General features: G+C 51.2%; 2 protein-coding genes and 1 long non-coding RNA gene across 9 annotated transcripts in view; 2 read left to right on the top strand and 1 right to left on the bottom strand.

Annotated features, from left to right (window-relative positions):
- The first annotated feature begins 593 nt into the window (after window positions 1–593).
- Window positions 594–6,754, top strand: PRR15L (proline rich 15 like). 7 transcript variants are annotated; one of them, XM_066263831.1, is made up of 3 exons: window positions 594–723; window positions 979–1,206; window positions 5,586–6,754. In XM_066263831.1, exon 3 carries the CDS (start codon window positions 5,643–5,645, stop codon window positions 5,943–5,945), a length of 303 nt encoding a protein of 100 aa, XP_066119928.1. In that variant the 5' UTR covers window positions 594–723; window positions 979–1,206; window positions 5,586–5,642; the 3' UTR covers window positions 5,946–6,754. The 7 variants fall into 7 exon arrangements, with proteins under 7 accessions (XP_066119928.1, XP_066119932.1, XP_066119931.1 ...); XM_066263833.1 differs by having other exon boundaries at window positions 602–760; window positions 1,053–1,206; XM_066263832.1 differs by having other exon boundaries at window positions 602–760; window positions 5,615–6,754.
- Window positions 6,755–9,257: 2,503 nt separating this feature from the next.
- PNPO (pyridoxamine 5'-phosphate oxidase) lies at window positions 9,258–17,274 on the bottom strand. Its single transcript, XM_066263828.1, has 7 exons — window positions 17,025–17,274; window positions 15,341–15,465; window positions 14,084–14,183; window positions 13,194–13,247; window positions 12,818–12,946; window positions 12,059–12,129; window positions 9,258–11,846 (listed from the first exon to the last, which is right to left on the bottom strand). Exons 1-7 carry the CDS (start codon window positions 17,160–17,162, stop codon window positions 11,678–11,680), a joined length of 786 nt encoding a protein of 261 aa, XP_066119925.1. The 5' UTR covers window positions 17,163–17,274; the 3' UTR covers window positions 9,258–11,677.
- Window positions 17,275–17,485: 211 nt separating this feature from the next.
- Window positions 17,486–26,108, top strand: part of LOC136327061 (uncharacterized) — a 36,476-nt gene continuing 27,853 nt past the window's right edge. Inside the window, exon 1 of the long non-coding RNA XR_010729552.1 lies at window positions 17,486–18,393. This is a non-coding gene — a long non-coding RNA (uncharacterized lncRNA). The remainder of the gene's footprint in view (window positions 18,394–26,108) is intronic.

Raw genomic sequence — 26,108 nt, 5'->3', positions numbered from 1 at the left:
GGGGGGAGGAGGGAGAGAGTGAGTGAGAGAGAGAGAGAGAGAGAGAGAGAGAAGCATCGATTTATTGCCACTTATTTATGCATTCATTGATTGATTTTTGCATGTGTCTTGACTGGAGTCGGCCCCACAGCCTTGGTGTATCCGGATGATGCTCTAACCAACTGAGCTACCCTGTCAGGGCCTGACAGCAAGTGAATGAAGTGGCACTTTGCGGGTGGGGAGGCCACCACAGTTCTCTGAGAGTCTAAGGAAAGTATGATCCCGTATACAGAAAAATAAACGCCCCTCTGCCCACACACATAGGATTTTGCATGCGATTCTAAGGCCCCTAAAGCCCATCTCTAAGCAAGTGAGGAGAGGGTGAGGATGTTTGAGGGGTAGTGAGTCTAGAGAGCCTGGCCCAAGGAGGGTCCCCTTCCCATCCCAACCTGGGGAGATCTACAAGAGGGGTCCTTTAGGCCAGGTGGGAGCCACAGCCCCCCACCCAGTGCCCGCCTGAGGAGCACTGAACTTGGGCGGAGCGGACACCTGGGAACCGGTCTGCCAACCAGTTTAACCAGGGACTGGTTTCGACTCTGGAGTTCAAAGGAGCTGGGTGCACCCGGTCCTTCTCAGCCAACAACGGGAGCAGCGGCCCTTAACCCTTTCCCGGTTGTGGCCAGGGCAAAGTCCAGGCTCCGTCATGCTGGAGAGGGGTCTGAACCTCCTTAAGGCACCAAACAGGTGCGGGTGACATTGGCTACGGTTGGTCAGCAACCAGGTACTTGAGGGTGGGGAGACTGAGGAGAGAGGCTCCCCGCTTCCCCTAACCTCTGACTTCCCTTGGGTTTTCCTGCTCCGGGCCAGGCAGTCCCTGGAGGACCCTCGTTTCTGGGTGGGTGTAGGGGCACTAGGATTGGATTTCTGGGTTAATGAATATTCATCAGCCTATGCCGTCCTCTGCTTCTGTTTACTTAGCCGGGAGGGGCTGGGTTTCAGGTTCACCTTGACTCCTGGAGGCACAGTGAGCAGGTACTGCTCCTGCACCTGTTTCTCCTGCACCTGCTGCACAGCTGCTCCTACCCAGCTCACCTGACCTGAGCCTTGCCTGGCACGGCACCCTGGCGGCACCCCCAGCTCCCCCAGGCTCTCCTCCAGGCTTCGTCTGCACTCAGCCCCTTCTCTAGGGAAGGTCTCATCTCCAGCCTGCAGCAGTCAGGACTACAGGTACAGGCAGAGGGCGGGCAGGCGGGGAAAGCAAGGCACAGTCAGGGCACTCCGTGCTGCCTCTATGGCTGCCAAGCTCAGCTGGGAGGGAGAACCTCTCCGTAGGTGAGCAGGCAGAATTCAGGACTCATCCCATTGGCTTCTTGGAGTCCAGCCAGGCCTCCAGCAGAGCTCCTTCTGGGAAAGTTTCACTCCAGAGCAGTTCTCTGTTAACTCTTGCTGAACTGGAGCCTATCAGTTCCTACCCCCAGCCTGGAGGACGTTTCTGGCTGTCTGGTAGGAACCTCTTCCTATTCCTATCCAGGGTACCCTAGTCTTAGCCAGAGTGGAGAAGTCCACACAGGGGCCCTGCAGAGGGCTGAGGGCTGTGGGCTCTGGAGGATGTAGAAAGTTAACTTGCTCCCTCAACCCCCCTTACCTTTCCACCATGCCCCCGTCAATGGTTAACTTGGCTTGGCTAAGAAGAGGCTCTTTCAGTCTGGGCAGGACCCTTAGGGAAGCTCAATGAACTCAGCTGGGGTGGTGGGGCCTGTCCTGGGGTGCCGACGTGTAGGCCATGGTGCCGAAGGCTGGGTTCCCAAACTGTACAAACAGTGGAGGTGTAGCTGGCCTCCCCAGGGCCAGATTTCTATCATCCCAGGGATTGCAGGGCCCCAGGGCAAGGGCTCAACCCTCAGCTCATCCAGCTCAGGGCCCTGCAAAAGCAGATTGCCGACCATGTGTCACCAAATGCTGCTTCTGTGGCTGGAGGTATCTTGCTTGGCTACTTTGAATAGCTGGGAAGTTTGGATATCATCTTTCTTTCTTTCTTTCTTTCTTTCTTTCTTCCTTTCTTTCAAGCAAGTCAAATTTTATACTATCTTGGGGTAACTCACTATTTACAAGAATTTTATGCTAGCTGGGTTATTCTGCAAGACAAAGACCTAATTTAGCTATTCTGCAAATTCAGATTTCCATAAGGCAGGCTTGCCTACAGGGGCAAACACCTGCTTAAGTTGTGCTCGCACGTCCTAAACAGGGACAACAAGGCCTGGCAAAAAAATATCCAAGAGAGACCAGAGTGCAAGCCAGGAGACAAGGCACCAATGCCTTAGAGTGGTTGTGGAGGCTTCAGGGCAGGGTCCAAGGGCCATTCCCAGTTCTATGGTTTTTTGACAAGGTCCTTGTGATCTGTCTCTCCCTGTGGATGCCAACTTAAAATACCCATTAAAGCAGGTATATTTTAAGTGGCACGGCCAGAAGCTGCTTCCCCTAATGGAGCCAGGCGGAATGGTGATTACTATTGGTTCAGGAGCTAGATCTTCCAATCCTCAAGTTCCTTGGTGGCCCTGGACTTGCCCTAGACCAGGTGATGACTGGGGTACCCACGGGCCAAGGAAGCATTCTCTCTCTCTCCTTCCCTGCCTTGCTTGCACCTCCTTCAAGAAACCCATGCTGGAACACAGAGTTCTGTGCAAGGCTGTGCTAAGCCCAGGTAGGGCAGGCTGCCAAAGCAAACCTCTCAGGCTGTCCCCTTGGTGCACTCGCCTCTCAGGGTGCCCTGAAGGTATTCATCTGGCCACTCTCACCCCCTCCCTCACTTTCTAAGCAGGGCCTGCACAAGATCTCCCCAGGTTCTCTTGCTATTTGAGCTCAGTTAGTGGGACAGAGCTAGCAAGATGGGGTCTGCTTTCCGGACAAAGCAGTGGAAGGAATCTGTTGGACATGCGCTCTGAATAAGGGGACGGCTCTAGGGACAGGAGACAGCAGCAAGGAGGCCGATGGATGGAGGCACACAGTTTATACCCAGCTTCGGCCAGCACCCTGCTTTCATTTTCTCAGAATTTGATATGCTCTTCCTCTAAAAAACAAACTCTATGCTCATTATGGGAAATATGGAAATCAGAAAAACGGAGGGGAAAGCACCCTGTACTCCTTCTGCAAAAGAAAACAACTGCTAACTATTTGTCACATTTCTTTCTGGTCTTTTAGAAAAGATATTTGAGACCACCAGTTTTTATTTTTATTATTATTATTTTAATTTTTATTTATTGATTTCAGTGAGAGAGGAAGGGGGAGAGAGAGAGACAGGAACAGGGTTTGTTCCTGTATGTGCCCTGACCGGGGATCAAACCAGCAACCTCTGTGCTTTGGGCCAATGCTCTAACCGACCGAGCTATCTGGACAGGGCTATTTTATTATTTTTTAATATTTAAATTTTATTTTAAATACTTTTAAAATTGATTTTTAGCAAGAGAGAGAAGAATAGAGAGTGAGAAAAACATTGATTTGTTGTTCCCACTTGTTTATACACCTATTGGTTGATTTTTTTTTTTTTTTTTAGAGACAGAGAGAGAGACAGAGAGAGGGATAGACAGACAGGAACGGAGAGAGATGAGAAGCATCAATCATCAGTTTTTCGTTGCGACACCTTAGTTGTTCATTGATTGCTTTCTCATATGTGCCTTGACCATGAGCCTTCAGCAGACCAAGTAACCCCTTGCTTGAGCCAGTGACCTTGGGTCCAAGCTGGTGAGCTTTGCTCAAACCAGATGAGCCCGCACTCAACCTGGCGACCTCGGGGCCTCGAACCTGGGTCCTCCACATCCCTGGGTCCTCCACATCCCAGTCTGATGCTTTATCCACTGCGCCACTGCCCAATTAGGCCCATTGGTTGATTTTTGTATGATTTTTGTATGTGCCCTGACTGGGGATTGAACTCACAACCTTGGTGTGTTATAACAAACTGAGCTACCTGGCCAGGGCAAGACCATCAATTTTTAACAGATTTTATTCTATTATTATTATTATTATTATTATTATTTAGCAATTGAGAGAAACAGACAGACAGGGAGGGAGAGAGATGAGAACTATCAACTCATAGTTGTAGCACTTTAGTTGTTCATTGACTGTTTCTCATATGTGCCTTGAGGGGGGACTCCAGCCGAGCCAGTGACCCCTTGCTCAAACTAGTGACCTGGGGCCTAAGCCAATGACCTTGGGCTTCAAGCCAGGAACTTTTGGGGCTCAAGCCAGTGATCATGGGGTCATGTCTATGATCCCACACTCAACTCAGTGACCCCAGGTTTTGAACCTGGGTCCTCAGCATCCCAGGTCAGTGCTCTGTCCTCTGTGCCACCGCCTGATCAGGTGAGACCATTAGTTTTGAAGAGGAGGTGATATGTTTGCCTGCGCCTGGACCGGCTGGCTGACCATCTAGCCTTCCTGTATGTTGTGGCTCCTACCCACGCCTCCTTCCCAGGGCCTTTCACAGGGGGGTCCTCAGACCAGACTCCCAACCTCTCCAGACACAGAGATGCCTTGATTTCTCATCACTCTGTCTGCTCTTACATTGATCTTAGTTCCTCTGGTCTACTCTCTCCTTCCATCTTACATGCTCCACTTGTCAGTGATGCCCGGGCCACTCTATCTCCCAAAATTTCTACCAGCTCAGACAGCTCTTTTGTGGAGATTAGTAAATGGTGAGGTCACATCCAGGGTACATCACTCAGCAGTGGAGAAGCCTGGATTTCAGCCTTCTTTGCCCATCTCCATGGGGTGTCCCATGAAGAGAGCCCAACTTGTGAGACCCATATCTCACATGCACCTCCAGGCCCCACCCAACCTCGTTCCAGATTTTCAGCGCCCCCTTCAAACTTCTGTCCTCTTAGAAGCTGGTTGGGGCCAGGGGGCCATCCTTCAATAATTATTACCATGATCATACGTTGTATTTTGCAAAGCAGGTCTCCTTGTGTGGCTGGGCCTCATGCCAGAGCTAAATATTAGGGCTGGAAGGAGCAATGAAGATGCTGAGGTCCAGAGAAATGACTTGCCAGAGGTCACAAAGCTGGAATAGTCCCCAGGGCTTCCCACTCCCCAGCTTGAGGTTGCTCTCTCTTAGAAAAAGGCCAGCAGCTTCTAAACTTCTGCTGGTCACCACTGGGAAGTCCATCTTACTCCAAACGTCACAAATCCTATTTAATTTTGTAATGAAATCCAAGCAGAATGCACAGGGTGTTTCTGTCCATCTGATACCAGTTGACCATCTTCCTAAAGGACGTCGAAGTCCTATGTACTTGGGTATGCTGTTCACCTAAGGGACCTGGAATCTCAATGCTGCATGGCGGTGGTGTGTGACTTTCCCCATTGTCACCTCCACCAGGTTCAGGTGTGTTTCCTGCTGACGTGTCCTTGGCTGCCTCTCCCCCAGACCCTCTCGTTTCAAACTCTCCAAATGCACTGCATCTCTTCCCTAATCCCAGGTTCACTCAGCCCCACCTTTAAGTCTTTTAGGCTTGGGCCATTAAAACAGCCTGTGCTTAGGAGTCTTGAGAGCGCTGCTCCAAGGCACTCCCCCACTTCTCCCCACTGACCCCTTTCTCCCCACCCTGCTCCTGCAGAAAGCCCACCCTCTGCCCTGTTCCTGCAGAAAGGCCACCCTCCGCTCAGGGAGCGCCATGACCGAAGTTGGTTGGTGGAAGCTGACCTTCCTTCGGAAAAAGAAATCCACCCCCAAGGTGCTGTACGAGATCCCTGACACCTATGCCCAGACAGAGGGCAGCGCAGAGCCCCCGCGGCCTGAGGATGGGAGCCCCAACAGTGACTTTAACACCCGCCTGGAGAAGATCGTGGACAAGAGCACGAAGGGCAAGCACGTCAAGGTCTCCAATTCCGGCCGCTTCAAGGAAAAGAAAAAAATTCGAGCCACACTGGCAGAGAACCCCAACCTCTTTGATGACAAGGAGGGCAAAGGGCAGTGAAGGGGGCCAAGGAGGATGCTAGCACCTCCCCGCTCTTTGCTGTCCCCCGGACCTGAGATAGGAGCTTGCCACGCTGGCCTCATTGGCCACAGCTGAAGCCGTGGGGGCCCTTGATGCCTGCTGGCGGGAAATGTCTGGTTTTTCAGTTTGTATTTATGTGCCCCAGCCTTCTGGAAAGCCTGGGAGATTCCAGGTGCCTCCCACTGTCCCCCCACCATATAGAAAGGCACTCTAGTTCAAGGATGAAAAGTGCCACCCAGACAGGACAACCCTCCTTGAAGGTGTGTCAGGGTGGGCAGGGAAGGGGGCAGGGAGAGAGGGAGCCTGCCTGACTTTACTTCCCCCAGGCGCAGGGTGGGGGGGGGGGGGGAGTTTGCATTGCTGCTTCCTCTGCTTGCTCTACACTTGACTGCTCTCTGGGCCAATTCGGAGAGTGCATTTTCCTGAAGCTATGTGATGGGGGTTCGTTTCCAGGAACCAGAAGTGGACTGAATTTGAGCTTCCCTCCTAACCCAAGTAGGAAACTTCCTGAACTTTGCCCTCAGATGTGCAGGGGGAGGAGGACCCTGGCACTCCCTGGGGGTGCTGCAGAAGGCCAGGTTAGGGACCCCACAGGTCCAAATGAGGAGAGAGGGTGAGGAAGCAATGGGAGGAGCTAAAAGCAGCCAGTTCTCTTCTCTCCTTCTCTAGTCATATTTAAAATGGATCAGCCCCAGAGATGAGTCCTGGAGCCTTGAATTTTGTTTAAAAAAAATTGTAGGTTTCTCTCCTTGTAATAAACAATGCTGCAAAAGCAGAGGGCCTATTTATATGCTTGTCTTGCATTTATTTTTAAAATTTTTATTTATTGATTTCAGAGAGAGAGGTAGGGAGAGAGAGAAAAACATTAATTTGTTGTTCCACTTATTTACGCTATCATTGGTTGATTCTTGTATGTGCCCTGACCAGGGATTGAACCCGCAACCTTGGTGTATCAGGATGATGCTAACCAACAGAGCTACACCGCCAGAGCCACCTTGTATTTATTGAGAGGACTGGGTTTTTGTTTGTTTTTTTTTAAAGGCATTTAAAATTTTTTTTTAATTTATTCATTTTAGAGAAGAGAGACAGAGAGAGAGAGACAGAGAGAGAGACAGAGAGAAGGGGGGGAGGAGCAGGAAGCATCAACTCCCATATGTGCCTTGACCAGGTAAGCCTAGGGATTTGAATCGGCAACCTCAGCGTTCCAGGTCAACGCTTTATCCACTGTGCCACCTCAGGCCAGGCGAGAGGACTGTTTTTTATGCCTTTATCTCCCTTCATGTGAGTAAAGTGGAACTCGGTGCTCAAACCATTCCTTTCAAACTTCAGAAAGAGTCCCTAGGTAGTAACTGGGACACTAATTTCCCCACCAAGCCACCCTTAGCACATGGGTTAGAACAAAGGGAGGACCTCAGGACACCTCAGGGGTCAGGTCCTCTGGTAACAGAGAGGCCATTAGGGGCTCCAAGCGAATGGAGTAGACCTTTGGTGACTGACCCCAAAGTCACAGTTGTTTGGTTTGGGATTAATATTCAAATCCTGATTCCACCCCTTAGTAGTTGGTTGATTTGGGGAACATTATGAAAAAGACCCTCTGAGCCTCAGTTTTGTCCTCAGGGGCTGTAATGATACCTACTTCATAGGCAGTGGACAATATTAAGTGGCCCATGAGAAGTACATTAGTAAGTGCTCGGTTAACATTGGTTTCCTTCCCCCTTTCCTTTATTAAGGAACTCCACCATAGCCCACAGCTTCCATTTAAGGAAGAGGAGAGAGCATGCTCCTTGTGCTGTTCGGTAGACCTTTCCCAAGCCCTGGGAGCTGGGCACTGGAAAAAGCTGGCCAAGCCTCTGGAGCTCCTGGGGAACGTGGAGAGAGAGGCCAAGGTGGCGTCTGAACGTTGTGATCCTGCGGCTTCCAGCTCAGCTCCTTGCAGGCTGCTGGGTCACTGCACCCCAGGGAGTGTTGCTCAGGAAATTTATTACCAAAACAAACAGACCATACAAGGGGGCCTTTGTTAGGTGGCCTCACCCAGGACACAGGGAACTCTGAGGATGAGTAAGAGACCAGGAACAGGAAGGAGGGAGGGACTCGTCCCCTTTCCCTCCTCATCACATGGAACTTTCTAGGGTCCTCCCAGTACTCAGTCCATAGAGCCTCCATGGAGGAGCAGACTTCCCCCACACTCCTGCCCTGCTCGTTGTCAGTACCTGACATTTACAGAGGGTTTAAAACAGGCCAGGCCCTGTGGCAAGTACTCGCCAAGGTTCCTCATTTCATCCTCTCACCACCACCCCCCCAGACAGGGATTATCATTAATTATCCCCATTTTCCAGGTGAGTCAGCTGAGGCTTAGAGAGGTTCAGGTCCCTCGCCTGAGGTCATGCCTTTGCATGGAGCTGGAACTGAAGCCAGAGCTGGCCTGTGCATGTGACCACTGAACCACACCGCCCTTTCCACTCTTGGTTTCCATCTACTTAGGAGATGGGGAATTGAGGCTCGGGGCAAAGAGAGGAACACAGTCACCTTCTGCTGAAGGGAAGGTGGGGTGAGGTAGGGCAAGGCCTGGATCTTGGGATCCTGGAGGTGAGCAGCATCTGAGAGCGTGAGGCTGACTACGCTGAGACTGCTGATTGTAAAGGGCCTCCCACTCCAGCCCATCCTGAGCTTCCCTGAGGCGACGGTGAGGGATGAGGCTGGTCCCTGGGCCGAGGACACGGCCTGTGGCTTATTGCTGACCTATCCTGACCTAAGGCTGGGACCGCATTGCCTCCATGACTCCTCTTAGGTGAGTGGGTCTGCAGACCCCTCTGCCCTGTGCGTATGACCATGCTCTACAGCCCCAAAGTGATGGCTGCAGGAACTTTTCAGGGAAACTCCATATATGCCTGTAAATGGGTATCAGTGGGTAGAAGTGAGGAGGGTACGAAAGGCCAAAGGAAGGTCTGGCTGTCCAGGGAGTAGGAGCCCAGGCAGCTGCAAGTTTTCACCAGGCCGGGAGAAGGAGGAACTGAAAGTGCAAATATGTGCAGCAACCGGGAGAGGCTACGGGTTATCGACCACAGTTTCACTGGGACTCAACCCAAAGGGGGGGAAGGGGAACGCAGGAGGGGCCAGCTAGAATTGGCCGGTGCTGTCCAGAAGGGGCCAACCTTGGGCAGCGGGCTCCCCCTGCTGGACGCCCCACCACCCAAGAGAGAAGAAGCAAGGTGGGCGGACAGGTGCTTCAATTCTCCAACTCCCCTCCTTCCTAGGTTGGGGGGCAAGACCAGGGCAGACCCAACACCAACATCACGCACATTTGATGAGTTTTTATTACAGGTTTGTTACAGTGATTGTCAGAGAACAGAAAAGGAGCTGCTGAGACCAGGCTTGAAGCTGGGGTGATACGCAGCTGCCAATAACAAACAGGACAAGGTGGGGAAGGACAGCCCAGCACCCACCCCGTAGGTTTTGGAAAGGTGTTGTGCCTTCCTGCACTTAGGGTTCCGGGGGGATCAACACCAAGAAGAAGGCCCTCGGGAGAGCTGGTCAATAAGAGACGTCGGAATACACGCCCATACAGTGGAATGAAAGTTTACAGAGTGGCAAGTTCAATGCCAACGTGCACAAATAATAGTCTCAGTTCTCTTATTCTGACTTAGTCACAGCAAACATTTACCCAGCCTGGCTCCTCTCCACAGCCTGCAGGCCACTCATCCAGGCCGTCCCTGGTCACCAGACTTGTGCTCAAGGAAAGCAAATACAGTTCAACACAGGCCTCAGCCAAGGGTTGTGAAGAATCCAATCGTGAGGGTGACAGGTAGTAGGTTTTAGAGGTTAAGGTCAGTTCGTCCAGTCACCGGGGCAGGGGGTGTCCTGTTAAACACAGGATGGGATTCAGTGGGTTTGGGGTGAGCTCCCAAGTGAGCTGCAAAAGCAGAGAGCTGTCTGAGGACCACATCAAGGTCCAGACCAGAGGGTCGCTGTGTTGGCCACCCAGAATTCCCTGGGGAGCCTTTAAATTTCCCAAAGTCCAGGCTGCATTCAGATGGCAGGATTTTTCAACTCCTCCAGGTAATTCCGTGTGGATGAAAACTAGTGACATAGGAGTTATCATCAGTAGAGGTGAGGAGTAGGGGAAGGGGATGTGTGAGTAGTTCAGAAAGGCATAATCTCTATAGTAATTTAATTTTATACCTGGAAAGTAAAATAAAGAAATACTCTTTATAAGTAGACATGGAAAGTAAAGCTTGATTGAAATCTTCCTGGCCCAAAGGTACCAGCACACGAATCCTTTTTACAAAACTCCTATTGACCAGGATTGAATACTCACTACCCACTCTCTCTTGAAATCTTCCCCTATATTGAGATGAAATCTATTTCTGTGTAATCTCCACCTATAAATTTAATCTTTTTGGCCCTGGCCGGTTGGCTCAGTGGTAGAGCGTCGGCCTGGCGTGCAGGAGTCCTGGGTTCGATTCCCGGCCAGGGCACACAGGAGAGGCGCCCATCTGCTTCTTCACCCCTCCCCCTCTCCTTCCTCTCTGTCTCTCTCTTCCCCTCCCGCAGCCAAGGCTCCATTGGAGCAAAGATGGCCCAGGCGCTGAGGATGGCTCTGTGGCCTCTGCCTCAGGTGCTAGAATGGCTCTAGATGCAACAGAGCGACGCCCCAGAGGGGCAGAGCATCGCCCCCTGGTAGGCGTGCCGGGTGGATCCCGGTCGGGCGCATGCGGGAGTCTGTCTGACTGCCTCCCCGTTTCCAGCTTCGGAAAAATGAAAAAAAAAAAATTAATCTTTTTCCACATTGCTGTGCTTCAGATAATGGAAGGCAGCTATTGATAGGATAAGTGCTATAAAATATCTATTAATAAAGTTAACTAAGGTTCTTTTATTTGCAATCAACAGAAATAGATTCCGCTAGTTTATGTCAAAAAGATTGTTTTAGAGACAGCGGGTGTTTGAGGCAGGAGGAGGAGCTGCACAGCCCAGACGTGGGAAGGAGGGACCCAGGGCCACTCAGGGAACTACAATAGCCAAAGAGGCTCTGGCTGCCATTAGTGACTTGGCTACAATGCCTCATCATGTTCTAGTCTCTCCATTTCAATTGCAAATAGATGACAAGACCCTGGCCAGGTAGCTCAGTTGCTTAGAGTGTCTTCCTGATACACCAAGGTTGTGACTTCAATCCTGGGTCAGGGCACACACAAGAACCAACCAATGAATGCATCAATAAGTGGACCAACAAATTGATGTTTCTCTCTCTCTAAAATCAATTAAACACACACACACACACACACACACACACACACACTCAAATAGTTGACAAGAAAAATCGATTGGCTAGATTGGCTCAGGTCCTTATGCTGGGACTAATCAGCTTTGGCCAGTATGACTCAGTCACAGTGGTAAAAAGGGCTACTGGGGCCCACCAGAAAAGGGAATCACACCAGCTGCTACCCCTAGAGGGAGCTATTCTAATAAATTGTCAAAATCAAGAAAATAATTATGGAATTATTTTCCACTTGTGATTCCCTATACCACAATTACACTCCACTAGACAGCTTATTGAGACCCAAAGAAGTACAGGGTACTTAAAGGATGAACTCTGAAGACCCCTAAACATAGGGAGTGGGGAGGGAAATGGGTTGAGTTGAGAAAGGCCTGGCTCCCAATCCCACAGCCTCTCTCAGCACGTGGTCCTAGCTCCAGTGGGCATCGCAGACTGGGACTCAGGGAGCGAGTCTCTCATAGAGCCAGTCGTCCTCCCCTCGGTGGGTCATGGGCCCCAAAGGGGCGTCTCCTGTCAGAAGGCTCCGCCGAAAGACGATCCGGTCATGCAGGCGGTTGGTTTGGCCTTGCCAGAATTCTATCACCTGTGGGTACACGACATAGCCACCCCTACAAAAGGAAGCAGAAGCTTCAGCACTCTGTGCATTTTCCCAGCCATGTTACCCCCACACCTCCACCATTCCAAGGCCCCCTGAGGGCAGTTGCTGGGATGTATTTGATGATGATTGACAGGGAGATCTGGAATTCCAGAGACAGGGTGGCTTCAAGTAAACACAAGGGCTGTGGTGTGCCTTTCTACACAACTACCATGCATCACTCACCAGTATTTTGGCTTTGGCACCTCTTGTTCCTGATAGAGCTTCTCTAGTTCTTCGTTTTTCTCTCTCAGATACTGTCAAGGGAAAGGAGGTGGAGGAAGGGCCAGACCCAGTCAATGATTCACTTAATACACTTACTGAGCATATGCTCAGGTGAGTAAGGCAGGCTGGCTCTTCTCCAGGAACACAGTCCTGGCTCTGGCTGGTTGGCTCAGTGGTGGAGTATTGGCCCTGCATGTGGATGTCCCGGGTTCAATTCTTGGTCAGGGCACAGAGAAGAAGCACCCATCTGCTTCTCCACCCTTCCCCCACTTGCTTCTCTCTCTCTCTCTCTCTTCCCCTCTTTCAGCCATGGCTTGATTGGGGCAAGTTGGCCCCAGGTATTGAGGATAGCTCCATGGCTTCCACCTTAGGCACTAAGAAGAGATCAGTTGCTGAGCAACTGAGCAAAGCCCCAGATGGGCAGAGCATCTCCCCCTAGTGGGATTGCCGGGTGGATCCTGGTCCAGGCACATGCAGGAGCCTGTCTCTCTGTCTCCCCTCCTCTCACTGAATTAAAAAAAGAAAAAAAAGGAACACACTGCAGTAGGAAGGTCAGATGGAAATAGGAGCCCCCTCCCTTGCTCCCCATCCCCATGCCCCCAGGGAAAACAACCTTTTCACTGTGCTGGAGAGAAGGGGCCCTGGCATCCCTGGGAGATAGCCTCTGGGGAGGAGCCCAGGCCCTCAGCACCCAGAGGACTTAGAGGGAGCCCCACTCACCTCCCGATCAGGGATCACGGAGCTCTGGCAACTAACCACAGCCCCAATCTGGCTGCTCTTGGGGCGGGATTGGAAGTAGCACGTGGCCTCCTCCTCCGGCAGCTTCTTCACAGAGCCCTCCACACGCACCTGCTTGGGGATGGTCCTGGCTACATGGCATTCAGTGCCACCCACCCTCCCCACCAGCACAGGCCCTGTTACTCTGTCTTTTCTTTATCCATTGTTTCACCACTACTGGCTTTAACTAGATCAGTGAATTGAGAGCTATTTGAGAGGTAGAATGTTTGCCCAGCCTCAGGACCTCCACTGGACTCGTATAAACCCAGGCCCCTTGCAATGCAGTGAAGGCCATGCTGTCCTGGGAACGCTCACTCACCTGACGGTTTAAGGGCTCCCAGTAGAAGACAAGGGAAGCACAGGGATTAGAGTCCTGGAAATAAAAAGAGAACCCACAGCCATCAGGACAGTGAGGAGGACGCCTCTGGCATACAGGAGGAAAGTGGGAAGTCTGCAGTGTGCAGGCCTGCTGGAAATGCATTCAGCGTAATATCTCATTTGAACTCTCAAAGGTAGGCCTACTTTTATAGGTGTGGAGATGGGCTCAGAGAGATTAAGGGATGTGTCCAGATTCACACAACAAGTAGCGGAGCTGTGCTGGAAACTTAAGCCAGTTGGATTCCAAAGTGATGCCTGCCATTTCTCAAACCCACAGACTTGCAAGTTTCAGACATGCATACGTGGCTGGCATGGACTCAGGGAGGGTGACTCATTTGGGTTTATGAGTTGTATGCATATGAAGTGCCAGTTCTGTACTTGACACCAAAAGAGGTCCTGGGGTTTAACCGAGATACAACAGATGCAGCCTCTGCCCCCACAAAGCTTAGCATTTAACAGAGCACACAAACATTAAACACAAAGTCATATAAATAGTTAAAAATAGAAAAAATGGCAAGAAAGTTGCTCGTTATGACAGCAAACAGCAGGCGTGACTGACTCATCATAGGAGTCGAGGCTTTTTTGAGGTGGTAACATTGGGGCTGAGACTGGAAGGACAGGGGTTACTTAGGTAAACAGAGGACAGAGATGGGGGTGGCCGGAGAGAGCGCTCATGCACAGTGAGGAAAATGGCAAGTGCAAAGGCCCGCAGGCACGGTGGCTCTTGAGCACAGACCACAAGTGGGTGGCGGTGGGGGTAGCATGGGAAAGTGACCGACAGGACAGGGCTGGACTCTGCCGCCCTGAAAAGGATTTACCGTAAACCCTCACCAGCTCTTTCCCCTTTCGGCTCTCGAAGTTCGTGAAGAAGCGGAAGCCATCCTTGCCAAAGCCCTTCAACAGCACCATTCGTGCAGAGGGCTTCCCATCCCTGTGAAGAGCGGAGCGCCAGCGCCGCAGTCAGAGCCCATCTCAGTGCCTCGGGCCGCCCCGCCCCACAGGGGATCTGAGCACCCCTACAGCTGTGTCCCCTCAGTTAGCACTGTCTGGGCACTCGGGCTCCCTATTCCCACTTACCCCTGGGGATTTGTCCTGGAGATACAATATGACACTCCTGCCTAGGGTCCTGTTAGGGACTGAACTGTGTCCCCCTAAAATTCTATGAGGAAGCCTTAACCCCCAATGTGAGTATTTAGAGATAGAGCCCTTAGGGAAGTAAGGTTAAATTAAGTCATGAGGGTGGGACACTAATCCAAAAAGACTGGTGTCCTAATGAGAAGAGGAAGATCGCTCCCTTGCAGTCCCCACATGCACACACACACAAAAGGCAATATGAGGACACAGCAAAAAGGCAGCCATCTGCCAGCCATGAAGAGAGGCCTCACTAACCAACTCTGACAGCACCTTAATCTTGGACTTCTAGTTTCCAGAACTGTGAGAAATTAAATTTCAGTTAAGTTACCCAGTCTGTGATATTATGGCAGCCCTAGCAAACTAACAAGGTTCTAAGGACAGCAACCAACAATAATGCAATCAGCCAGTGCTTAGGAATCACAGACGGTATAGTTAGTTATATCCCATCCTCCGCTCAGGGCTCTGGGGGATGGATACCCAGGGCCCAGCACAAGAGACCTGCCTTCAAGGCCTTACATTTCAGTGAGGGGGGACATTGGATAAGAGGCGAATATGAGAGATGTCTCAATGATTGATTTTCAAGTGAATAATACAGTCAAACACTGTCTGCATTTCAGGAGAGAGAGAGCGCTTCATGGAGAGGTCCCAGGAGACCCAGCTCTTAATAAAAGGGCAGCTAGGAGTAGGGTAGGTAGGGTGTATGGGAGATTGAATCGAGGGCAGAGATAAGTGAGGCACTGCATTTCATCAATGAAATGGAATTGAGTGAGGTGTGATCTTTGGTCTACAGGTATGGACACTGAGGCCCAGAGAGGACAAGTAGCTTGCCTGAGGCCACAAAGCATGTTAATAAAAGAGCTAGAACTATGAAGTTGTCATCCACCAAACTGAGAGCTTCCTAAGTGTCCTGCTTCATCTGTACCCACCCACAGAAGGGCCCACAGCTATGCCTACCTGGTGCAGGTAGCCAGACACATGGCATTGGCTTCCCCTATCTCAGGACACTGAACAGCCTCTTCAAACCAGGCAGCAAACTGCTTCATGGGGTCCAGAGAGGTCAGCTGAGTCTCCTCAAATGCCTGGGAAGGGAGAGTTTTATTTCACTTAATAAACACCTATATTACTTAAAGTGTATGCAGAACTATTTTAGGCACTGAAAAAATTTTTTTTAATTTTATTTAGAAAATTAACTTTAACAGGGTAACATTGATGAATAAGAGTACACAGGTTTCTGGTAAACATTTCTAAAGCATTCGAATTGTTGATTATGCTGTCTACTCATCAACCAAAGTAAAATCATTTCCCATGACTGTGTATTTGTCCCTCTTTACACCCTCCCCCACCCCCCTATTTTTTAAATTTAAAAATAAATCCCATTGATTTGAGAGAGAGAGAGAGAGAGAGAGAAGCATCAACTCGGTGTTCCACTCAGTTATACGCTCAGTGGTTGCTTCTCCTATGTGCCCTGACATGGATGGAACCTGTGATCTTGGCACACCAGGACAATGTTTTATCCATTGAGCCACCCTGTCAGACTTTTGAAATATTAACTCATTTAGTCCGCATTCAAAAAACAGTACCCGAGAAGTAGGTTCTGTTAGCACCATATTACAGGTGAGGGCACAGGAATAAGGTGCAATAACTTGCTGGGTCCCACAACTAGTGATGGATGGTGAATCAGGGTTTCAGGCCATGGATGTCAAACCTATCACTTGATAAGCCTCTAAAAAGAGAGAGAGATTCTGGGCTCTGCCCTTGTAACTTCTTATTCAGTAGTTCTAAGGTTTAATGGAAAACCACATGTTTAACAAGAATTTCTGGAAATGCTTAACTTGCAACCAGAGGCTTTGGGCCCCAATTCCAAAACAGTCCTCTCGGTTCTTTCCAGAGGAGGGAAAAGGAAAAGAACTTCTCCAAGTAGTAAAGGGAATGAAGGCAGTAAGGAGTTGGGAGCATTCTCTGTCCTCCTCAACAAGTTAGTCCCCCTGCCCCATGTTTTATTTATCAAACATTTATACGTTGATCGCCCCTGTTCTTTTGTTTTTAAGATTTTATTTATTGATTTGGGAGAGACAGAGAAAGAAGGGGGGTGGAGGGAGTAGGAGCAGGAAACATGGACTCGTGGTAGCTGCTTCTCGTATGTGCGTTGACTGAGCGAACCTGGGGTTTTGAACTGGCGACCTCAGCGTTCCAGGTCAAGGTTCATCCCCTGCGCCACCACAGGTCCGGCGCCCCGGTTCTAAATACTTTACAAACATCTGCGTACATTACATCCCTGTGAGGTCGGTACTATCACTTCATAGGTGAGGAACCCGAGGCCCAGAGAGGTTAAGTAAACTGCCTAAGGTGATGCACCCGTGAATGGCAGGATTCCAGCCGTGGCAGGCTCGAATCCGTGCCCTTTACGCACCACCACAAGCTGCCTCTCGAACCCATCTTCGTCCGGGTTTCCCCAGAACCTCACCTCCGCTGCTTGTCTTCGAATCTTTTTTTTTCCCACCCGGACGACCCCAAGCCCAGTCGCCCCACAGGGTGGCCCCAGAAACCCCGAGGGGTTCCTCTCACCCCCTCCCCTCCTCAGTTGACTTGCAACCCACTCCTCCCCCACCCCTGCCGAGACCCTGCCCAGCGATGACACCTCTCGGTCCCCGCGGTAACTCTTGCGCATTGGTCCCAGGTCCATGATTGTACCGCGGCCGCACAGGTGACGAAGGTACTGGGACCACTGGGCCGGTCGCCCGAACGTCAAAGTGACGCCTTGCAGCCCGCACGTCATGGGGCCATCGGCCACGTGACCCGACGTCGCTCCGCACCGGGTTCCGTTGTGTTCGGAACCAGTTTCTCAGTCCGGAGTATACCCCGGGGGAAGGAAGAATTTGTCAGTCGCCAAACCCAGATACCTTGAGTCCTCAGAGCCAATGGGAGCCCAGGGTCAGAGGAGGGAGACGGACACTGGGATGCCATTGGTCGGAGTTTTCCGGAGCGAGGCCAATTACAGCGAGTGCAGAGAAACCCAGCGGCCAATGGGCGGTCCCTCCGGGGGCGGGAGCAGGGAGACAAGGAAATTCTGTCACCGCCGTTAACACGCACGTGTAGGTTTGTTAAAGATATAGGGACTGCTGCTGCTCACCCCGGAGGCCTGGATGAGCCGCTGGGGACGTGAGGGGAGCGGGCAGTATTAAATGGCTGGTCCCTGGTAGGTGCCAGAAGGCGAGCCTAGTTCAGGAAGTACCCCACAGGAGGGAGGCTGGTGTTCTGGGAAAAGACAAATGGAAAATGGAATTAGGGCCAGATCATGAGGCAAGGTGATGGGGGAGAAATGAGCCATATAGTTGGGGGAAGAAATCGGAGCTCCAGAATGAGAGAAGTAGAAGTGACTTGTGATCTCTCTAAACAGATGCTGTGTAGTGTGTATGTATAGGTGTGTAGGGTGGGAGAGAGGGGTCTCTGGGGCCTCAGAGGTGCAGTGGGGTCAGGAAGAGACTGTGGGGTGAGAAGGAAGACAGCTGAATGGGAAAGGGGAAGAGGGAAATTTGGGATCCAGATATCCCAGACCAGAGCTGCCATCTTCCAACTCTGAACCCCCTCTCTCCAGCCTCATTTCTTTCACCCCAGGCAGGAGCATGCCGCTCCCTTTGCTGGTGGATTCCCCTTCCATAGTGCAGACTAGCCAGTGTTCAGGTAGGTGAAAAGGTTTCCACTGCCCCACCTATCCTGGGCCTCCCCCATCTTTGCCTTTTTTACATTTGCCCTTCCTAGGTAGTTGGAGTCTGGTACCTAGAACAGAACAAGCCATAGCTGAGGGCACAGTAGAGTAGATGGCTGTGCAAAGCCATTTCCAGGATGTCTGCGCAGGGCTGAGAAATGGGAAACTTGCCAGTGCCCATTCCGGCTTTGACCTGGCTGGGGCAGCCATGGGCCAAAGCACTCTGTAGTCCTGGTTTCCACCATCATCAGGAAGGGGAGCTGCAAGAGCCATCTAGGCAGGCACCCCAGGACTGTGTCAGGTAAGGGAACTTCCTGCCTGGCTCAGGTGTCTGCGTTATAGCTAAGCTTCATAAAGTCCTACATTAGATACCTATCATCCTTTATCATATGTAGGTACCTTGAACCAAATAGAATCTGTAAGACAAATTTGCTGCAAAGAATAATACATGTCTCAAACCTTAATAATGTTTTTTGTTTGTTTTTTGTGATAGAGACAGAGTCAGAGAGAGGGACAGATAAGGACAGACAAGAAGGGAGAGAGAGATGAGAAGCATCAATTCTTTGTTGCGGGACCTTAGTTGTTCATTGATTGCTTTCTCATATGTGTCTTGGCCCGGGGGCGACAGCAGAGCGAGTGAACCCTTGCTCAAGCCAGCGACCTTGGGCTTCAAGCCAGTGACCTTTGGGCTCAAGCCAGTGACCATGGGGTCATGTCTATAATCCCATGCTCAAGCCAGTGACCTTGGGGTTTCAAACTTGGGTCCTCTGCGTCCCAGTCTGTCGCTTTATCCACCGTTCCACTATCTGGTCAGGCAAGCCTTAGTAATGTTGATCTGTGGATTCTCTGCTGGTTGGAATGTTTAGTGCATTGTTTTCCTCCATCAACATGATTGAGTGAGAGTTGACTAGACTTTTTTGTTATTGTTGAGGTTTTCTTTCCACATATGAACATTGCTGTCCTCCCCTCCTCCCAAGCACCTGTACTTAAATCTGTATAAGCAGTAATTAGTACCCCTTAACTCAGATGGTTTTATTTATGGACCCACACTCTTAGCACTCTTGAGCTATGTTGTGCTGGATTCTAGGGCACCAAGACTAGGATCATTTGAATGTTTTGCTTAAGAGCCGAAAGCTCAGTACAGTTGACCTTTGAACAATACAAGGCTGCTGACCCCTCCCCAGTTGAAAATTCATGAATCCCCCAAAACTTCTAGTAGCTTACTGGTGACCAAAGATCTTACAGATAGTCAATTACCATATATTTTGTGTGTTACATGTATTATATGTTGTATTCTTAGGGGAAAAAAATAAGCTAGAGAAAAGAAAATTTTATTGAGAAAATCATAAATAAGGAAAATACATGAACAGTATTGGGAAAAAAAATCCATGTATAAATGGACCGTGTTGTTTAAGGGTCAGCTGTATAGATATTTATTCATTCAGTTGACATCTGTTAAAGACTTTCAGGCCAGGAACTGAGCTAGGTGTGAGCATGCTAAGATGAAGAGGGCACGGTTTCTGCCCACAGGGGCTGTAGTCTGTAGGGAAAGCAGATCTGAATGCTGCAGAGTTACAGGTATTCTGTGAGAAAAATGGAGGGGGGGTAGAAGGAGGAAGTGGTCTCCGGGGTTCCAGCAGTCCGGAAAGCTTTTGTAAAGGGAGCAGACATTTGATTTGTCTTAGTGAGTATGTGTTTGCCAGACGGACAATGGAACGAGCATGCCAGGAAGAGGGAACAGCGTGAGTAAAGGCTGGGCGCCTTGGGGAAACTTGGAACAGTGTCCTGCTGGGATGGGGGGGTGAGCACGCGGGCTGGGCACGAAGGCAGGGGCCTGGCATGCCAGCTGAAGATCAGGCAGGTGGCATGGGTTAGGCTTTTAGACAACGATTCTTTTTTTTTTTTAATTGACTTGATTGGGGTGACACTGGTTGATAAAGTTATATAGGTTTTAGGCATACAATTCTATAATACATCATCTATGTATTGTATCGCGTGTTTACCACCCCAAAACAACGATTCTTTTTTATCCTCTGCTGTTGTCAAACCAGAGTGTCTAATTCCTGTTGTTAAAAGGGCAGATGAGGAGAAAAAACACCGTATATTCCAACAGCCCCTCCCATGCTTGGCAATTAATGAGGAAGCTTGCAACTGGTTGCCTTTTAGTATTTTCTCCTTTGTCTGAAAATAATAGGCTTGTGTTGTGTTTTTCTGCCTAGTGGGATTTGATGTCTGGATTACAAAGCAGCCCCGCCATGCAGAAAGGAGGGGAGCATGCCCGCTGGCTGTGCCTCTACTGCTGTAACCTCAGCAAGGGTTTTGCCTGCGTGGAAGAAATGAATTTTTTATTGTTACTGTTTTTTATTGAATACTTTGCCACTCTCCCTCACAACTTTGTAAATTTATTAATCTTTTCTCGAGGGAGTCTTAAATGAATAGAGAATGTATTGCAATATTTCAGTGTACACTGAGGCGCACTGTTTTCTCCACATGAAACAAAGAGGCTGCGGGTGGGTTTGGGGACTGAGCTGTGCCTATTTTCTTCTGATGCTTTTGCAGTTATGTTCTGAAATCATCTTTTAGGCTAATTGTTTGATTGGATTATGTATTTCAGTTACAATGTAGTGATTGTGTTTTGGGACCCCGGTGACCAAGTAGATGATGTGCCAGGGAGGTGAAGACACTGCGATGTCATCTAAATGGAAGTAGGACCCTGGTGCTTGAGCATATGGGTGGGCGGAGATGGGAGAGGAGGGAATCAACTCACCGAGGTGACTTTAGGCGACATGGGTGGTGCTGTTCATTAAAGTGGGGCATGTTGGAGGAGGAGGTTTGGGGGAGAGATGAAGTCACCATCAGACCTGTGGAGTGTGAGGGGTTATAGGACCCCCACGCTTGGTCGGATTGGATAATCAAGCCTGAGCTTAGGAGGTTTGGGTTGATGAGACCAGTTTAGTTGTCATGAGCCAATGAAGTGGCACCTGAAGCCATGGGGGAGGGTGAGAATGTCTGAGAGGGGCAAAGGGCATGAGGAAGACAGTGGGAGAGGGGAGAAGCACAGGAGGATGGAGGTGAGGCTGATGCTGATCAGTGCCCAGCTTTTCAGGAGGCGATGGCAGGCTGGAGGGGTGAACTCAGGACACTCAGAAGGATGGGTACTTGGTGCTCTGCCAGCAGGCGCCTGAGTCCCGAGTATGGTTATCAGCGACCCAGCGAGGGATGCAGAGGAGGCTGACCCTTACCCAGGTATCCTGCCTGTGGTTGTATGGTTGACCCCTCACGCAATCCTTGCATGTGTTTCTGGACAGAGAGAGATGAGAAGTTTCAATCATTAGTTTTTCATTGCACGTTGCAACATCTTAGTTGTTCATTGATTGCTTTCTCATATGTGCCTTGACCGCGGGCCTTCAGCAGACCGAGCAGCCCCTTGTTGGAGCCAGCAACCTTGGGTTCAAGCTGGTGGGCTCTTGCTCAAACCAGATGAGCCCATGCTCAAGCTGGCGACCTCGGGGTCTTGAACCTGGGTCTTCTGCATCCCAGTCCGATGCTCTATCCACTGCGCCACCGCCTGCCTGGTTAGGCCATCCAGTAGTTTTCATACGCTTTCCCTATTAGAAGCTCCTTCAGGGCATGGACTGTGTCACTTACTTTCTCTGGCTCCTTCTCAATATGCCAGCCAGGAAATGCTAATGTGTCATGTTTATGCATAAACTGCTTTGTTAAACTTCTCTGTGGCCGCATTCTAGGCATCATGAGTGGGGCTTGGGGTGTTTTTGTACCTGGGGTCCTTGTTGGCCGGAGGGGTGTTAAACTTTCCCAGGCTGAGTGAGATTTCAGGGCATCAGTTTTAGTCCTGGCATTGGCTGCCTTGGAAACTAAGTGTGGGCCTCCGGCAGAGGAAGGAGGCCTGATGGGAGGTTCCCAGGCAGGCCCAATGGATATGACCTGGCAGCTTCTTAGTGTTACTGAGAAATCCTGGTGGGTCCTTGCTTTTGGCCTGCCCTGTGGTCGTTTCTCATTTTCTCTTGCCTGGGACCCCGACGAACAGGTAGGTCAGGGGTCCCCAAACTATTGCCGTGGGCCGCATGCAGCCCCCTGAGGCCATTTATCTGGCCCCCGCCGCACTTCTGGAAGGGGCACCTCTTTCATTGGTGGTCAGTGAGAGGAGCATAGTTCCCATTGAAATACTGGTCAGTTTGTTGATTTAAATTTACTTGTTCTTTATTTTAAATATTGTATTTATTTCAGTTTTGTCTTTTTACTTTAAAATAAGATATGTATAGTGTGCATAGGGATTTGTTCATAGTTTTTTTTATAGTCCGGCCCTCCAACGGTCTGAGGCACAGTGAACTGGCCCCCTGTGAAAAAAGTTTGGGGACCCCGGAGGTAGGTATTTGACTCTCCTTTCCAGCCCTGATTCTCTGCCATTTCCCACCTGGCTTTGCTTTCTTTTCACCCACACCCATTCTTTATTCCATCTTCTGAGACTCACTTCCTGCCTCTTGTATTCCCTGAGGGCTGAAACCCAGCTGCCACCTGTCCTGAATTGCTGTAGTACCTTTAGCGGCTTTATCCCAGCTGCAAAGACCTCGGTCAGGTCACAAGAAGTCTCCGCCCTGAGACTGTGTCACACCATGTAGGCCTCAGCCACGTCCATGAGCCAGGATGAGCCAGGGACCTGAGATGCTGCAGGTGGCTCTCATCATCGCACTCGTGTGGGCCCTCAAAGGATCCCCAAAAGGTGATTGTGAAAGTGGACTGAGTAGTTTGAAGGAAGCTGAATTCTACTTGCTGGTTTGACGTTTTAAAAAAGCCCCCCCCCTTCATCTGGGGGGAACTTCCCCAGCCCTTTTCTTTCTGGCTTGTAATCCTAGGATCTGGGATCAAAGAGCTGCTGTGTTGAGCATCACTGAGCAGATAGGAGTGGGTAGGGAGGGTGGCTTTGGTGCAGATGACCCTGAGGAGAGAATTTGGGTGGTGTGACACCCCTCAAGCTGTTGGGGATATCCTGCCCCCAAATTTCAGCCAGGACTGATCAGGTGTCCAGGAGATGGGGACTCTGGCCTGGGTGACCTTGGGCTGCATTGTACCAACAGCCCCTCCCCCGCAACTCACAAGTAAATTAAGGGGAGGGGTTGCAGTGAATGCAGGCTAATTTGCCAGCAGGTCTCTCCATTTTGTACTCATGCCGTCACCTCGCCTAAGCAGAATACATTTTCTAGCCCCCTTGCTAACTCAGGCATCCCATGGGAGGCAGAGATGGGCAGGCACAGCGTTCTGACCGCCTCACTGGAGAAGGAAAAATCTGGAGTGTCAGCAGTCAGCTCTGCCCCCTAGGCATCCTTTGGAAATGGCACCCTCATTTCCAAAGGATGCTGAGGAGTCGGTCAGTTCTCGCACTTGGAGCAGATGACTTAGAATCAGCTCCCAGGAAGGGATAACTTTTGTGCCTGAGCGTGAAGCCAATGGTGAACATTTAGGAGAAAGAGGTCAATTTATTTTTTTAAGTATTTTAAAAATTTTATTTATTCATTTTTAGAGAGAGAGGAGAGAGAGGAGAGAGAGAGAGAAAGAGAAAGGGAGAGAGAAAGGAGGGAGGGAGGGAGGAGCAGGAAGCATCAACTCCCATGTGTGCCTTGACCAGGCAAGTCCTGGGTTTTGAAGTGGCAACCTCAGCATTCTGGGTCTATGCTTTATCTACTGCACCACCACAGGTCAGGCAAGAGGTGAATTTATTAATATTCCCCTTCTCTCCACCAATCTCAGTTCAGAACTCAGCAAGGCAGTTTTCCAGTTGCACAATTCATGTGTGAGGAAGAGAGAAATGCACCTCCCGTCTGGCCCCTGCCAGTGCAGTGATGAGATGTAGGACTGATGGGCTCTTTAAGAGGCTTCTATGCCAGCGTAGATTCAGCAGTCGGTCTGGCATCACCCAAAGGACTTAAGTATGGGTAGGACGGGTCTCCCTGCCCGTTAACGAAGATGTGACCAGGGGCAGAGATCCATCTGAGATCTATTCCCTTTTATTACTCCAGCTGATGTGAGAGTGGACTGGCTTTTAGGAAAAGCTGTTTGCTTGCAAATGCAGGCCACTGGTGACAGAGTAAGGGAATGGATAACTGCACAGAACCGCGACCCTGGGTGTGTCTGAGGTGAGAAAAGGCGTCATCACTGTAAGGAGAGCACATACCGTTCTCTGCTTGAGAACGCTCGCCTCTCCCTTCAGGCCGGATGCTCTCAGGCCCCCGCCCCTGTGCTGAGCTTGCTCCAGTTTCAACCTGTGTAACATCCCAACCTGACCTTCACAGCTCTGCTCCCCCCCAGATCACCTCTAAAATGTCAGAGCAGCCTGACCTGTGGTGGCGCAGTGGGATAAAGCGTCGACCTGGAACACTGAGGTCGCCGGTTCGAAACCCTGGGCTTGCCTGGTCAAGGCACATATGGGAGTTGATGCTTCCTGCTCCTCCCCCTTCTCTCTCTCTCTAAAAATCAATAAATAAAATATTAAAAATAAAATAAAATAAAATGTCAGAGCAGCAGCACTTGGTAAAACCAAAATCAGCTCCCTGCCCCCCCTGGTGCTGGGCTGAGGGACAGAAGAGAAGCAGACTCTGGCAGGGTCCTCTCGGGTGGAGACTCAGTGGCAGGGTCCTCTCTCGGGTGGAGACTCAGTGGCAGGGTCCTCTCGGGTGGAGACTCAGTGGCAGGGTCCTCTCTCGGGTGGAGACTCAGTGGCAGGGTCCTCTCGGGTGGAGACTCAGTGGCAGGGTCCTCTCGGGTGGAGACTCAGTGGCAGGGTCCTCTCGGGTGGAGACTCAGTGGCAGGGTCCTCTCGGGTGGAGACTCAGTGGCAGGGTCCTCTCTCGGGTGGAGACTCAGTGGCAGGGTCCTCTCGGGTGGAGACTCAGTGGCAGGGTCCCCTCTCGGGTGGAGACTCAGTGGCAGGGTCCTCTCTCGGGTGGAGACTCAGTGGCAGGGTCCTCTCGGGTGGAGACTCAGTGGCAGGGTCCCCTCTCGGGTGGAGACTCAGTGGCAGGGTCCTCTCTCGGGTGGAGACTCAGTGGCAGGGTCCTCTCTCGGGTGGAGACTCAGTGGCAGGGTCCTCTCTCGGGTGGAGACTCAGTGGCAGGGTCCTCTCGGGTGGAGACTCAGTGGCAGGGTCCTCTCGGGCGGAGACTCAGTGGCAGGGTCCTCTCGGGTGGAGACTCAGTGGCAGGGTCCTCTCGGGTGGAGACTCAGTGGCAGGGTCCTCTCGGGTGGAGACTCAGTGGCAGGGTCCTCTCTCGGGTGGAGACTCAGTGGCAGGGTCCTCTCTCGGGTGGAGACTCAGTGGCAGGGTCCTCTCGGGTGGAGACTCAGTGGCAGGGTCCTCTCTCGGGTGGAGACTCAGTGGCAGGGTCCTCTCTCAGGTGGAGACTCAGTGGCAGGGTCCTCTCGGGTGGAGACTCAGTGGCAGGGTCCTCTCGGGTGGAGACTCAGTGGCAGGGTCCTCTCGGGTGGAGACTCAGTGGCAGGGTCCTCTCTCGGGTGGAGACTCAGTGGCAGGGTCCTCTCTCGGGTGGAGACTCAGTGGCAGGGTCCTCTCGGGTGGAGACTCAGTGGCAGGGTCCTCTCTCGGGTGGAGACTCAGTGGCAGGGTCCTCTCTCAGGTGGAGACTCAGTGGCAGGGTCCTCTCGGGTGGAGACTCAGTGGCAGGGTCCTCTCGGGTGGAGACTCAGTGGCAGGGTCCTCTCTCGGGTGGAGACTCAGTGGCAGGGTCCTCTCGGGTGGAGACTCAGTGGCAGGGTCCTCTCGGGTGGAGACTCAGTGGCAGGGTCCTCTCTCGGGTGGAGACTCAGTGGCAGGGTCCTCTCTCGGGTGGAGACTCAGTGGCAGGGTCCTCTCGGGTGGAGACTCAGTGGCAGGGTCCTCTCTCGGGTGGAGACTCAGTGGCAGGGTCCTCTCTCAGGTGGAGACTCAGTGGCAGGGTCCTCTCTCAGGTGGAGACTCAGTGGCAGGGTCCTCTCGGGTGGAGA

The sequence above is a fragment of the Saccopteryx bilineata genome, chromosome 2 (genome assembly GCF_036850765.1).
Source record: "Saccopteryx bilineata isolate mSacBil1 chromosome 2, mSacBil1_pri_phased_curated, whole genome shotgun sequence".
Classification (NCBI taxonomy): domain Eukaryota; kingdom Metazoa; phylum Chordata; class Mammalia; order Chiroptera; family Emballonuridae; genus Saccopteryx; species Saccopteryx bilineata.
This window is presented reverse-complemented; position numbering and strand designations above follow the sequence as displayed.

Bases quoted from the DNA above. Each gene is read 5' to 3' on its own strand.
- PNPO (XM_066263828.1), bottom strand. From the start codon at position 17,162: ATGACGTGCGGGCTGCAAGGCGTCACTTTGACGTTCGGGCGACCGGCC. The intron at 15,466-17,024 runs GTGTCATCGCTG...CTCCCTTCCCAG, and splicing joins GTTACCGCGGGGACCGAGAG to GCATTTGAGGAGACTCAGCT. The intron at 12,947-13,193 runs GTGAGTGAGCGT...ATCCCCAAGCAG, and splicing joins GGGAGCCCTTAAACCGTCAG to GTGCGTGTGGAGGGCTCTGT.
- PRR15L (XM_066263831.1), top strand. From the start codon at position 5,643: ATGACCGAAGTTGGTTGGTGGAAGCTGACCTTCCTTCGGAAAAAGAAA.